This window comes from Conger conger, chromosome 14 (assembly GCF_963514075.1).
Source record: "Conger conger chromosome 14, fConCon1.1, whole genome shotgun sequence".
NCBI lineage: Eukaryota > Metazoa > Chordata > Actinopteri > Anguilliformes > Congridae > Conger > Conger conger.
This window is the reverse complement of record NC_083773.1, coordinates 11,780,445-11,796,600: the sequence shown is the minus strand read 5'-3', so window position 1 is coordinate 11,796,600 and position 16,156 is coordinate 11,780,445. Positions and strand designations below refer to the sequence as shown.

The 16,156-nt window shown below is 40.5% G+C and overlaps 1 protein-coding gene across 1 annotated transcript; it reads right to left on the bottom strand.

Annotated features, from left to right (window-relative positions):
- Positions 1–5,124: 5,124 nt before the first annotated feature.
- On the bottom strand, positions 5,125–14,657 carry eif4e3 (eukaryotic translation initiation factor 4E family member 3). Its single transcript, XM_061219637.1, has 7 exons — positions 14,402–14,657; positions 11,287–11,359; positions 10,864–10,958; positions 9,472–9,532; positions 9,324–9,390; positions 7,671–7,826; positions 5,125–7,334 (listed from the first exon to the last, which is right to left on the bottom strand). Exons 1-7 carry the CDS (start codon positions 14,572–14,574, stop codon positions 7,288–7,290), a joined length of 672 nt encoding a protein of 223 aa, XP_061075621.1. The 5' UTR covers positions 14,575–14,657; the 3' UTR covers positions 5,125–7,287.
- Between the last annotated feature and the right edge of the window lie 1,499 nt (positions 14,658–16,156).

Below are 16,156 nucleotides of genomic sequence, written 5' to 3'. Positions count from 1 at the left end.
TGGGTCAACAGCCTCAACTCGGACCACAAGCGGCACAGACACATGAAGGAAATTATATTTGATTGCAGGAGTCCCCCAGGGCCTAATTCCCTTGAGACTGGAGGTAGTCACAACAGATACCTCTCTCACAGGATGGGGGTCCGACTTGCAGCACAGGACAGAGGACTGTGGTCCCCCCCAGCAGAGGGTGGAACATATACATGTCCTGTAGCTTAGGACTGTCTGTCTAAAGATCAAAGGTGGACACTTTCACCTCAACATCAACAAGTCGCTGCCCTCTCTGGTTTTATTTGACGAAGAGGGACAGCCCACTGGGGCAGGATACACTGACACGTGTCGCCAGAAACCCTACACTATGCATTCCTACCAACCCCATTAATACTAGCAACAATACACTATGTTTTTCAAAGCAGCCACCAGCTCCTCCTGGTGGCTCCAAACTGGCCAGGGAGGCTTTCGTTTCCAGTGCTCCTCAAACTTCTTGATGGGACACTGTGGCAGCTCCCTTACAGACAGGATCTACTCTCCCAGTTATAAAGACAAATATTACACCTGAACCCTGGTCACTACAGCTGTGATTATAGCCCCTGAAGGGCCAGACCCCCTCCAGAGTGGCTGTAATATACCCCCTCCTGAGTAGCGTTTAATATAGTTTAGCCTGTTGTCCAAACTATATTAAACACTACAGCTCGCACAATAATTTGCTCTATGAATGTCAATGAAGACTGTTCACAGAAAGGGCCTGACACTCCCCAAACACAGACTTTTCCACTGAATACTGGATGTGATCGCTCACTCATACAAGAACAAGGGCTGCCTCCTGTCCTTAGGTGTGAAGGGTCATTCCACAAGGAGTGTTTCCACATCATGGGCCATCTTCAAAGGGGTCCCACTGGGTGATATATGTGCTCCGGTTCATGCACAGCAAGCCCTGGTGCCTCTGAGCCTGGGGAAGCTGAGCAGGCTGAAAGTGGTGCTGGCTGCAGGTGCTCATTTGGGGGTAGTTTCAGGCTCTGGGGTGGGATTGGGCTCAGGGGCAGTTTCTTGCCCGAGTGGTGCTCAAGGGTAAAGTGATAGTTCTGTAATAGCTCAATCCAATGCGCTATCTGACTCTTTAGACGTCAACAGCCACTGCAGTTGAGCATGGTCTGTGCGGACCTTAAACGTTCAGCCCTGTAGATATGCTTTGAAATGCTGTAGTGCTGCTACCACTGCCAAGCGCTCAGGCCTGGTGACTCAATAGTGTCACAATTGAAGTATGCCACTACTTTCTCTGCTTGTTACATGTTGGTCATGTTGGTCAAATACAGCATCAGCATATTTGTCGAAACAGAGATGCATACAAGGAGAGGCACCTAATACCTACGGTGAAATATGGTGGTGGGTCAGTGATGTTTCTGGACTGATTTAATTTCAGAGGTCCAAGGGCAATGATATAATATTCCACCAAGTATCAGGCCATTTTGGCTGACAATCTGGTTACCCCGTAGGTGGATTTTCCAGCAAGACAGTGACCCAAAGCATACCTCAAAATCCATTCAGAGATGGTTCAGTGACAACAAAATCAATGTTCTGCAATGGCCATCTCAGACATTGTACCTCAATCCAATCCAATCAAACCTGTGGGCTGAACTGAAGTGGACAGTTAATAAGCAAAAAACCCAAGAATGTGAAGGATGTTGCAAGGACTGGCATAGAGGAATGGTCCAGAATGCCTCCAAATGTGTTTCATAACCTTGTGAAGCATTAGAGGAAAAGACTCCATAGTGTTATCCCTGTCAGAGGAAGATCACCCCCTACTGGCCCTTACTTTCCCAAAGAAGGTCTCCCATCCACATCCTAACCAAGTCTACACCTGCTTAAAAACATGCAGTTACAAGTATATGTTTTTACAAAACATTACACATACATAGTCTGTCTACACTCATCTGAACCGTCTTCCCTATTCTAGTTCCTACTGGCCTCATGGTGTACACCACTGTTTGTCTATAAAATGAAAATGAAGATATCTCTAACTTCCCCTATCTATTGTATAAAATGAGGAAAAAATGAAAACTTCCTTGTTTTGCAAAGCTGCCATTTCATTAATCAGAGGCATGCACTGCATTTCCGGCCAAAAGTACGTAATTAGACACGTCTGAAACTGGAAAAAGGAACAAATATGGATGTGGACTAAAGTTCTTTTTTTTATCAGCTCTTTATTTGAATCTGTTATGAGCAAATAGGCTACAGCATCTTTTTTTATTTCCACAGAAAAGCAGAGTATGCCTTGGAAACAAAATGCTAAAAAAAACATTTGAATGTCATAGCCTACCTTTCCTTGGAAATAATGTGTCTCATGATGAATTGCGAGGTATATATCCTTTGTAGTGAATTATTTTCCTCATGTTGTGCCAGTGATAATCTATGATCATCTATCATAATGTTGAACACAGAATTACAAGTTAATCAAAAGCAAACACCGATAAAATCGAGGCACACCGCTACAAAATCACACCATCACAGGTCAAATATAATTGATAAAAATCTATTTCTTGAAAATAAATATGTTAATATATACTTTGAACGTGAAATTAGCTATGTCTTAAAAATGCTATTCCCCTGATCACATAAGACAATGCACTCTGGTTGCACGGCTGATGTTTTGCCATTGATGTTCCAGGTCCCTTAAATGATTAAATATTCTCCATGGTGTGAGATCTTAGTGACACAGTTCTTCATCTCAATCTAAATCAATTATCTACAGGCTTTATCAAGCTTAGTAGCAGAATATATGGCCTTCCATTTAATTCACTGAAGGATTTATTGAACACATTCTAATCATCATCTCCGCTATTACACCATTTAACAGATGCTATTATCCGCGATGATAATCAAGTGCATTATATCAATTACAATAGGAAACACAGTATCAAAATAAATCTGGACTGAAATATTACAGTTTAATTAACAATTTAATTAACAATTAAACCAGATATAAATCGAAGACAATGCCAGTTTAAAATAATAAGTAGAACTCATAATGCTGGGGAAAATAATCTTTGGTAACTCAATTAAAGATACACTGAGAAACATACACTGTGAAAGATACATATATATTCTATTCATATTAGAAAGTTGGTGAAAAGAGTTTTAGCGGAGAAAATATAATGAGAGATCTGATAGTACAACAGCAAATGTTACATAAAAAGCCATTATGAGTCAGAGTGACCCCTGCTTTTCCAGCAGGCGGTGGAGAATAGATAAAATTGATAGTGAAGAGATGGAGGGATGAATGAGAAGGAAAAAAAGCGGGCCACATTTAGAGAGGTTTCAGACGCTGGCAATGTGTGCTGGAGAAGATGCCAGAGAAAAGTTGAGATCTGATAGGAAGCATGAGGATCAAAGGAGAAATGACAGTGTGTTCCCTCAGGGAGAAGCAGTGAGAGGACCCAGAGAGTGAGTGTGGGGAGATAACAAGAGCAGGCCATAAACACATACTATACAGGGAAACGGCGTGCTTTGACGGAGGGCAGCGGAATCAAGATTGAAGAGGATCGAGTGGGTAGAATGCCGGGAAGGAAATGCCGGAAAAGATCGACAGCTTGTTCAAGGGCTTTTGGAGAGGAATAGGGTGAGGAATTGGGAGACATAGGATGGAAACTTTTTGGAGATTTAATAAATAAAACATGGATTTATCTGAAATGTGATATGCCGTTTGGGGAAAAGGGGCCAAGTTAACAATGCAGAGGAAATTGATGCCGTGGTATTATGGGAGAGCACAGAAAATGTGTGTGAACAGGTACATTTAAATCCCATCTGAAGACCCACCTCTATTCCAAAATGTGTCATCTCCTTGTGTCTAGTTGTTGCTGCTTTTTTCATGTTGAAATTTATTTTGTACAGCACTTCGCTCTACTTCTGGTTGTATTTAAATTTGCTTTATAAATGTATTTGATTTGATTTGACCTGAAGGCAGCAGCTTTACTGGCCTGGAATGAAGAATGGACACCAATGCCTCAAAAGTCACTCAAGACATTCTGGAAAAATGATTTAGAAGAGATTTTTTTTTTGGAAGAGGACTGTGAATTAGTAGTGAAACAACTTCCAAGGCATGTTAGATATGGAGACTTAGCAGAGATTAGTAATTAAGACAGATAAGACATTCAAGCTATTAGAGCAGCATTGCCTAAATGCAGGTTTATTTTCAGCACAACAGTTTTAAGGCTTGGATCTTGCTTTGTGATGCTTAGCAGATAGCTACTGATGTGAATGCAGGGCTTAGGAAAGTCCAGAGTAGAGGGGAATGGTGAGAAGTAATGGTACTGTACAAGCTATAAACATGTGACACTGCACTAAGTAGATGTGAATAGAAGGAAACAGGACGACACTAAGGGTCTTACAGGACAGGACTACATTACCTACATATGGGTTCAGGGGCTGGGCTGGGCTGGAGTTACCGATCACAATAATCAACACATTGCTTAATAAGGTATAACTTTACAAGATTTACGTAAGTTGAGGATGTTTTCAGGATTTTACTTCCACAAATGCTTCACAAATCTTTGCTGATCTTTCTCAATTAGCACACAACATGGGGCGGAAAGTTCCTAATTGCCACCCTAATTTGGAATCTACTACCACAGCGGGGGTACTAGAGAGCGATGAAACACAGCCCTAACCAACACAGCCTCCTAGCCAGCTGAACCCTCCCATACCCTGGGTGACACAATGGTAACTGCACATCGCAGAACGACTCGGGCTGAGCTACCAGCCAGACAGCATTCACACAGTCAAGATCCAATCTGAGGCTATGGGGCTCATCCACCCGAGAGCAGAGCGCCTTAACTGAATGAGCGTTCCGTTGAGACCTAAATATGCAATGAACAAAAACTTTACTATGTCAGGTTCTGGTCCTTATCAAATATCTATACAGGACCACATAATGCTTCTGACTTCTTAGGCAGAACCTGCAATTCTTTACGGTTCTCACTGTATTCTGGGTTTCAAATAGTTTCTAAATGCAGACGACACAAAAGACATCAGTCAAAAACAGCTATGTATTTGGTGCTGCCAAACTCAACACCTAGTACTGTCTTAATTCTTGAAACTTGCACTTTCAATAATCATAGGCATTCACAAATATTATGTGGTATATTTTATTATGATTTAATATTTCAAAATCTACGAGCCGAAAACATTGCATATACATTGGAATAGATTACATGAGTTGAATAGACAGCACAATCTAAAATGAAAGTCTCAGGAGAAATTAAGGCACCACTCTAATTGAGAAACGCAATCAGCAAGTCTCAGCAATGTGTCTAGGACTACAAGACGGAGGACAAGACCCATAAGTAGAAGAACTCCATCCCTGCAGTCATTTTGTTTTGTAAATAGGAAACACTGCAACAAAAAGTGTAGCTGCATATGCCACGCGTCTTTCCTAAAAAGCCATTCAGTGATAATATAATTGTGCTGTAGTGCATTTTCACAATGACTGACCCGACTCATAAAACAGGCCAATTCACACTTACCTTATCTTACCTTACCTGGCAAAGTACTTGGAAAAAAAATGCACCAGCAACATTCAGGAATACATTTAAATGTTACATCATTTGTGTTGTTTAAATACACTTTTAATGTCCAGATTACATAAAACTGAAGAAGAAAATTAAACAAATATACACAATAAAAGGGACTACCACTGTTCTTACGAACATACATTTGCTAAACTAGACTGGTGGCCTAGTGAGACGTTTGGCAAGGCAAGTATCTTAGCATTACCCATACATGCAGAATCCTGCCTCCAACACAGCAAAAGAGAGTCACCTCTTTGGTACACATGAAGAACGTTCTCAATTTGCGCTCAACCTGCATGTACGGGTGTTGAGAACTACCCTTTTTCAAATTCGTCCATTGAAAGTTCGTCCATCATATTTATTTTATTTGAAATACAAATATTTAAAAATACAAATCTGTTTGAGAACAACAGTCACTGATTCAACAGTAGAGGGCAGCATGATCTTCCAGTAAGAGAAATGTAACAGCGGGGGGAGACAATACAGCCTGCAGACATTATAACATTCATGAAACGTCTGTGTCATTTCCAGTAAGTTAAATTATTCATTCTATGTGTAGTAACCATCTATAATCATCATCCATGAAAACACTGCATAAAAACAAGGGGTGCTGAGAAAAGTGTGATTTAAACAAGGACGATTTCAAACAAATATTTCCAAAAGACATATAAAATACTATTTAGATGTTAGAAATATACAAGACCTAGTGGTATATTTTACAATGAACAGGTATCAGACTCCATCATTTCTCAAGCTTTCCACTTAAAGCCACAATACTAAAATAGTGGGGATGACAGAAACAGAAGTCTACCTCACTCTTGTGAGAAGACGGTTCACAGTTTTAAATGATATAAATTACAATTTTAGAAATAATAGCAATATCTGAACTGAAAGTGATATTGTGCAATGTATCAGCCTCTTACAGCCGGTCAGAGAATCAAACTGTAATTTACGTGTGAATACAATAATTGTCAAACTAAACACTGTATATTGAATAGAACACTACATGATATCATAATCTTTCTAAGGGAGCAAGGTGAGTGACGTGATGCTAGAGCAATTTGGACTTTACACAGGCTTAAAAGATCATTCACTGTCTCTATTGCACAAAAGCTCCGGTAGAGGTGTAATCACTGCGAATGCCAACAAAAATCACCTGGTACCACACATAGAATAAAGCGATTTACCATACTGTAAACACAGCGGACAGTTGCTGATGAGCAGTTACAGGGAGCTCGGTGTTCAGGACGTTAACGTTTGCGGAAGGCTGGGGCACATCTAGCAGAATGCACAGAGCAGTAGGTGAGGCAGTGAGAATGCCGAGGCATTGTGTGTAGAGAAGGCATCGTCTCCTTTCAAAGACAAACTTACGCAAGCAATGACAGGGCTGGGGGGACAAGGCCAAATGAGTTCACATGAAACTCGCTATTCTACATCATTACAAAAACCCCAATATATGCCTGGCGCGATTCAAAGGTCTGTCCAAATTCTCTGCAGTGCGATTAACTTAAAAATGGGAAAATAAAAAGTCCACGGTCTGAAATTTCAGCCATTTCATCTATAAAAATATATCTGTAATATTCTCTACATTTTCTGCGACTGAGATGTAAAATGATTATTAAAGGTAACTGAAGAGAAAGAGTAGTGTTTAAGCAAGGGAAAAGTCCAATATCTATGCTTAATCCAAATCCAAAACAAAACAAAAACCAGGTGGAACAGCTAGCAGCTAATGTCTTGAACGCCCTCCTTCAAAAGCATGATGTTCCTCGTGAGCTGAAAGAGAAAAACATACGCAAGATTAATCTTAAATGCAAAAACAAAGAAACAAATTTCAATTTTTAACCAAATAATCCACTTAATTCATCATGCAATAGAAGGTTGAAGTTTAACCATCAACTAAAAGATTAATGTGCATTGTATACTACTCAGCAGCGAGTATTTTCGCATGTTGACACGTTTTCAAGAAGTTTTCAATTATGCCAACAAACTATGGCGTGTATCAGTTGATCAAAAGTTTGTCATTTTCCATCTGCGCGTAACTGCGTGAATCACTTCAAAACATGCCACTCTTAAACATAAACATGTAAATCCGCCCACAATAATACTTACGTTTATAAAATACTGCTTTGAAAGATATGTGTGGGAGGAGTTCATAGATCTTTCCTAAAACACTTGCTTCACTTGCGAAAGATGCGTTTCCGTTCCAGACTTGGACTACGTCTTCTCGATCTCGAACACTGACACTGACGCCAACAACTTCATCGTCTAAACAAAGAGGACAGAAAACCGTGGAGATTATTGTTATCGTAAAGAAAGTTAGGCTGCGTCTGAAATCACATACTTTGCATACTACTTACATTACGTTTCAATTTAGTACAGGTCGTAAGCTAGTATGCGGTTCCAAACACAGCGTTAGTCTACACAGCTTTGCACACAGGCATTTCCTTTATCGGAAAAGACCGTCATTTATAACACAGGATTTAAAATGTAAGCTACTGTATAAACCAGGGCATACTGTGCATATCCTACAATATAAGGCATTGTGTGGTTCATGATCTGTCAACCCCCTAAAAATGCTAAATCATCTGTATATGCACTGACATGGAGTGGCAACAACTCTTGAACTTTTAATCAATAAAAAAAAAAAACTGTTCTGCGCACATATGTCACATAAAGACAGTTCCAGTAGAATACAACATAAAAGTCCAACTCAAAAAGCAACTTTAGCACTATCTGTTGATGGAAGTATCATTACTGACATTCATTACATGTCTCTATGAAGGCTCCTGTCTGACTGATTTCTCATAACAGACATTTAACAAGCCTGAACTTAGAAGTTCAAAAAGCTTTGGTGCCTGTGTGTTACATTAAGACTGCTGTGTGAATTGGCCGTCGGAAGTAAATTCCCCAATGTATTTAGTCTCTCTGGCCCATTAGCTTAGTTGTCTTTCATGACAGGAGATCCCATCATTGGCTGTCCTTGACATGGTAATGGTCCAAAAGCAGCCTTGACGGATAGCTAACATGACAGAACTTGTTATCCTGTGTTAGCCTCCATTAATCTACTGTATGACAACAGCTGAAATGTCCAGCAGAAAAAGAAAGTGACTGCCAGTGCTATGTATTAATTTAGGGCTCTGGTTTTGCAAGCTAGCAAACAAACAAACAAATAAATAATATGAAGACTAACCAGATCCATTTAAGCAAGCTACCAGAACTACACGGATGTGGTATGTGTTGTCTGCATCTACAATGTGGCATACATTTATTCTGCAGCCATACCATGGGAGATATAAGCCACTCTATCCAGTGCATGTACAAGAATTTGGCAATTCTGGGGTGGCGACTGGTATTCACCTCAACCTAGATCACAGGTAAGCCAGAATTTTTTATACATGCCCAGGTTGTCAAGGTCTATATTTGTTAGTAATAGAGACATTACTTGGTATTAGTATTTGGCAAATTTGTTATAGAGTACATGACAGACTTCAGGAACAGGAGGAATAATTATTAGACGACTGGTTTTTCATTTAGCAATAGCATTCGGGCTGTTCTCCAGGCAATTTAGGAACAGGAAATTGGTGCTACCTGCGGTGATATCACTTGGCATATGGCCGATCATGTAGACAGAGAAACGTGAGCAGGAATGGGGTTCGAATTTTATCTTTGGTTACTATCAAAATGATCCGCGGTGTCTGCCTCCACATAGCTGTGAAGTGTGGCTGTACCCTCTCAGCACACACAGACTGACATGGGCCTCACCTGACGCACAGTAATCTGCAAACTGTTCTCCGATGGTAGCGAGTAGCAACTCTTTCCATACGGCAGACTGGTGGAAAGAAAGCAGTGTTAATAAACCCTTCGCAGAAAGACGGTGAAACAATGCGTAGATAATGTGCTTCACACGTACGGTGCTTTCTTTCGGAACTTTCATTTTCCAGACCCCGCCCTTTGCGTTGCTTTCTTCTTCCCTGCCGAGCAAACACAAGACAGCACCGTTTCACAGCAAGCACCGACACCACCGCCAAAAGCGCTAACAGTCTGCCAATCATTTATCGGCTGCTTTGAATCAACCTTGAAATCCAGGTCATAGTGTGAGGGCGAGCTTACAACCGAAACTCCTGTTCGTTCTGCCCTGCGTGGTGCGGGTACCCACCGTGTCAACAGGATTTTAAAGAGATTACCATGGTGACAGGGCAGGGCTTATGACGGACATTCACCAACACAGCACGCCGAGGGCGGCATTAGCTCAAGAGGTAAGAGCAGTCGTTTGGGTTGCCGGTTCGATCCCGCCCTGGGTGTGGAAGTGTCCCTGAGCAAGACGCCAAACCCCCAAATGCTCCTGACGAGCTGGTTGGTGCCTTGCAATTGACGTGAGCGTGTGTATGAATGGGTTAATGAGAAGCATCAATTGTACAGCGCTTTGGATAAAGGCGCTATAGAAATGCCAACCATTTACCATTTACGTTTCCAAGGTTGGAAGTTGCGCGTTTGCAGCCTGGAGGCCGGAGGCTGATGCTTTTGGCTAAGACACTGAAGAGATAAAGTATCCCTACAGGCAAGGGCTTCCAGACCTCCTGTTCACAGGCCGTCCTGAACACGCCGGTATCTCTCCCGGTCCAAATGTGACGAGCTGTTAACCGATCTCTCGCCTGAATTAGGCCTTTAATACGATCTGTCCTCCAAGACTATGTTATGTCCGAAATGGATATGCGTACCATGGAGAATGAATGTTTTGCATTCAGGAAATGCAAATCGGTTGGGTAAGTTCCGAAGTGAATATTCATTAGCTCGCTGTAATTTTGTCTATGGCATTGCCTAAGCTGCGGTCACATTTGCTTGTTTTATTGGCTGATGGACTGACTGAGAGAAGCACAACAAAGCCTACATTCTCACACAATAGGCCCCTGGCTATGGAAGCTTAACACAAGGTGATAATTGGGAGTTTGGTAACCAAGTAAACACAAAAGAAATCATATAAGCCTGTTGCAATTAATCAGTTTATACGATGATAGGAACACTCAAATGCAAGGCAAATAAAATGACCTTCAATGAAGAATTTCCTGAAGTAAAAAAAATAAAAAAAGGCACTACATACACACAGATGGGCCACAGGACAGAGTGAGAATTCCTGCCCCATAGGAAAACGCTTCAACAACAATCAAAACATATTGCCATTTAAAGAAACTGTGTTTAGCACACAGATTTTTTCATAATAACAGTTTTGAATAGTGTGCAAGTGTGTAAAACGAGTCACGTTTCTTGAAACAATGCTAAAAGGTATTTAGAAAACAACACTTACCACAGCGGCCTCCGTTCCCCGCGCATTAAGTGATAGCTACATCTCAGCGGTAAGCAGCTCACGGGAGGAATATTGTTGTACACACTCCAGAAACACTATCCAATCAAAGAGAAACAAATAGAAATACTTCATACTGGGCAAATTATTTACTATCATTTTCATCTTAAATGCCACTGGAACGTTCCTTCCTTCCCATATCACTCCCACCTGATCCCAAATGTTGGACACAGCGTGGGTGTGGAATAACAGAGGCTCTCTGAGGTCTTTCCCTCCTGGCTGATTTTTTCAGTCCCATCAAACAAACATCATTGGACTGTGGTTTAGGAATCAATCTGATGAAGAACTAAGCTGATTTGAAAACATCCTATGGGCTGACATTAAACCCAGGCCCCACAGAAACCAGCTGTTTAACGCGCCCCTTACCTGAACAGTCTGCACGGTGTAGATCTTTTTCAGATTGGACTCGCATTCTGCTGCCGTTGTCCCGGGTAATGACCTAAAGTGAACACAGAAGAACAGTCCCGTTTGGCTGCCTGTTTTCGGTTTCTCAGTTTCAGTTTCCAGCACAAGCCTTTGTCCACACATCGCCTTCTCATCCCGTTTTTTTTACCTGATGTCGCAATTGTGCTGACTTCGCCCTGCGCTTGCTGTATGAGTATTGAATCGATTTGTCGATTGTTTAACCAAACAGCAAATACATAATAGGACATTTTAATAAATCATTTAACAAATTATTTTCTATCACAAGTTTGCGATTTGTTTGTAAAATTTCACGGCAACAACATAAACAAACAAATGGCGCAATCATGACCAGACAATGGAAGAGCGCTGTGATGAGGCAGCAGCACTTCAGTTTTCAGCACACGCCTTTGCACGCCCACCATCCTGTTACTCATCTTACAATTACAATTCACAATTCACCTCACCAACAGTATTTCTACAGCAAATTTCTATAATTCAATCAGAGCTTACTTGCAAATGAATACTATTAGAAAAGATTATAATTTTAATAAAAGGCTAACAATGCTGCTGTCGTCTTGCTTTACAGGGTATGCTTGGGAAAAAGCACCGTTTTCACTGAAATGTGTCAGGATTTTATTTTAAAATTTTATATAGATATGGAAAAAATGAAAATACATAAAACAGTAGATATTCAAGAATTTTCATACACGAATAGCAAAATAGGAGTTAGTTGAAGGACTTCACCTAACAACCTTGAATTTCACACATTGAAAGTCAAGCACCTTCAATGCTTTTAAGGACCTAGCTAGCATCGGGTTTTCCTTCTCTGAAACATGGTAGGTTGAACTGAGGGCAGTTATTAATCCAGGTTCTATTTATACTAAGGCAGATGGCTAGACAGACCTGACAGGCTATAGACATGTGATCGGCCTGCGGTTTGTACACACACTAAAAAAGACTCTGACCTCTCTTTCTGTTCGTCAACAAATTTCTGTACTAACACTGACCTTTTTTAAACTTCAATACACCGTTTGAAATTAAATAGTCCTGCCAATCTTAAGTTTGACCACAAGAGGGCAGGGTTTTGCACAAAAATGTGCAGCTCGCCAAACTAAAAAGAAGGCCGTGATTGTTATTTTAAAGGGATAGTTCATTTTCTGGGGTACAGCCTCGGGCGGTAAAGCATAGCACAGCTGTGCAAGCAGCTTTGGAGTTACTTAAAGTGTATTTTCTTGCTCTAAACCGCAAATCCCCGAAAGTCATATATCTGACATGATGCAAGAGAATACAAAATATGAAAACATTTCAATACAGTTACACTTACATCAAAACGTTATTTATAACTTAATTATTATTGATAACTTTTGATATAACTTACAGCAGATAACTGCTGGACACATAACGAATACAAATATTAGTTGCCATTACATATGCTGGCCCTCAATATAGTTGGAGTACAGCATCAGTGTCCTGCCAGGAATGTGAGCATGCAATCCTCTGGAACAAAGACAAGTATAATTCCTTAAATTTACTGGAGTTGCATGCCATGTCATGTCAGGAGAAATGCAGCACTGATGTCAATCAGAGAACATATGTTCACAGCACAATGCAGGATTAATCACAGTAACTTTATCTCTTGTGACAGGATGCAATTTAAGATACCTGAAAATATGTCAAATAAACTAATCAGAGAGAGGCCATACTTATCCCAAAACCGTGGAAACCCAAATGTGGTAGATCTCTGTCGTTTACAGGACTGACTGCACTGCATCAACCCATCACTGGGCCGGCCCTTTGGCACAATGAAGTCTCAATTCGCACGTCATACTATGGTGTGCGAGATACAACGATACTTGCGGACCTCCTATCTATACAATTTAACACAGCAATGAATTGAATTATTTGATGTAATACATTATATTATTCTGAAACTAATAAGTCCAACTTTGACCGCGCCCTTAAAATGCCCAAAGTAGGCAATGCTGGTACATCATATATTAAAAAGCAAATTTGACATTAGAAGAAACAAGGCGTGTATTCACCAAGAACAGCTGAAACTGTGTACAGCACAAAATGGTGCAAATCAAATAAAAACGTGACACACAGCAACCAGTGTTCAGTTGTGAGTTCGCAGGAGTTAATTTACTCGTGTCTTACGCTGCAAACTAAGTTAGAATCATCGTGCTGTCAGTAATGATTATTTCCGTCGACAAGTAGTTAACGACCTAACGTTACAGCAAAATACATTCGCCTAACGTTATATGCTTTAAACCGACAAAGATGGCGCTAACATTATTGGACATCAGTAAGTTTAAAGATAGCCAAGTTAGCTAGCAACGACAGATCATAGGAAGGTAGCAGGACGGTAGCTAACCGGCTAGACTTATTGTTACCTGCATTAAAAACTCGATACAATAACATTAGCAAGGTTACCACTAAGGCACGTGGTATGATTGAATCGAACGAACTAATCTTTGGACAATAAGCCAACTTGTTAGATAATACCCACCAGAACATTCTGCAATCACTGTAATGTTACTAAGTTAACTGGCTTTGCTTTTTAGCCAGCTATCGAGCCAGCTAACTTAGCCAGCTAACGTTAACGTTACATGATATTCACATCGTTTAAATGACAGTAATTTAGTGTTAACTAGCTAATGCTAGCTCGAACAAATTCCTATTGCTAACTGTAATTATGAATGCATCTTAAGTTCAAACTCCACAACACAAACTGTATCGTTCATTTTATTGTCAAGTTAACGTTAACAACCTTGTAAAATGAGCAGTGTATTGTGTGGACATCCAGGTTGTAACGTTAACGTTGATCAAGCCAGAGAAGAATGTCTTCTTCGGCTAATGTTAGCTAGGTAGCTTTACAGACACTTGCTAGGCCGTCAAAACTAGACGAAAATTATCTTAAGTTAAATTTCCATTTCCCATAACTGAATTTGGATGACTGAATTTGGTATTCAGGTTGTTAGGTAGTTACTTAGCTCCGTGGCTACAATGGTGTCTAAAATAGGTTAAATTCTGTCTCGGTCGCGAATGATCGAAGACAACGCATAGCTAACATTACCTATCAAGCCAAAAAGTCCATGGAGAATGCAAAGGGAGCGCAGTTCCGTCTTCCTCGTTTGTTATGTTTTCCAATTCTCTCTCATCGATTTCAATGTTATTTTCTGGGCTATTAACCGGGCCGCTTTGTGTTTCTGTGATCATCTGCAGATCTGGGGCTGCAGGAACCGCCATTTTTTCTAGTCAAAATCAGTAACTGGGACGAGTATTTTTACAGTGAGATCAGTACTTCCACGTCCGGAGAAATTGTCGCTACCGCTGACTCATTGCCCGCCTGGCGCGTCACCACAACAACAACAAATGTACGTCATGACTTTCCCGGTGTCACATAATGCGCACGGTGTATTTAAAAATACAACTGTAACTCATTGTTTCACTTTGATTATACTTGCCAGAATTGTAAATGACCCTAGGCTGCATTTTCACATCAGATACTTAAGTTGAATTTTATGGTGGGAGTAGGCTGTCGAGTTCCCACTGGGTGCAGATTTCACCTGAATTCAAACATCTTAAAACCCCCCACTGCACCCATTATCCAACCTACAATAAATGCGGACCATTTTGTGTGGAATCTGCAACCTGATGTCTAAATCTTTCCTGCAGGGACTGCAGGTTGCTGATTCACTTCTATCTGCACAGACTATGCACCACCCATCTTGAAATATGACCCTGGATTTGTCTGTTATGTTTGCCATGTTAGATTGTGTTGTGAAATTTCCAATATTTTACGAAATTAACTTAACAAAGCATCATCAAACTTGGTCATGGTAGTCATTGATCAAGAAAAACCTATAAATATGACTACGGTTGCAATTGAGTATTGGACAAGTGAGAGCATTCCTATGTTCAACAGAGCAGGCTACTAAATAATAATTGCCTGGACAAGTTTGCCAGATCATTATTGTATGTCTCTCAAATGCAATAATCAAAACTAGATATCCAAAACTGATATGGCCTCTCGATCCAGATTATGAAACATAGTGCCTGTTGGTGTATTTACCGATTTTTAAGGTACATAATCCTGTGAGTGTGAGGAATGCCAGTGTGGGGTTTCTCAGGTCACTCTGTTGACACACGCACACACACATACACACACACACACACACACACACACACACGTACACACATTCACACCTCAGTGGCTATCTCCCCAGTCACTTCTCTCCGTGTCTTATCTCCAGGCCGCTCGGATTCAGCCCAATTAAGTTTCCTAGGGCTCAGAACAGGCCAAATGGTGAGTTAAGAATTATTATCCTTGCTTCTGAGCCATTTTATTTTGATTTGTAGGTCCTTTCCAGTGTTAGATAGTAAAGTAGACAAACAAGACTGAGTGACCACAGCAACACAATTTATGTTCTATGTTTCAGGTTAGATAAATCATATGTTTGCTCCATCCATTTGGAACCAAAACAGTGGGACAATTTTATTTTGTCAGTTGTATGTTTTTTAACTTACAGTGGGCTCTAGAATGATTGTTAACCCTGTCTGGCAATGCACAAACTATACTTTAAAAAATAGACAATATGATAACTGAGATAAACTTAAAATGAAATGCTGAACATGTGAAAGCATTGCACGTTTCAATGGTACCAACCAAACCGAAAACTAATTTCCCCACGGGGACAATAAAGTACCTACTACTACTACTACTAAAATGAAACATTTATCGAATAGAAAATAGATTTAACCAAAATCAAGGTTCTATAATTATTGTCACCCCTGGTTTATTTCTTGGTGCATCCACCTCATTTGGGTG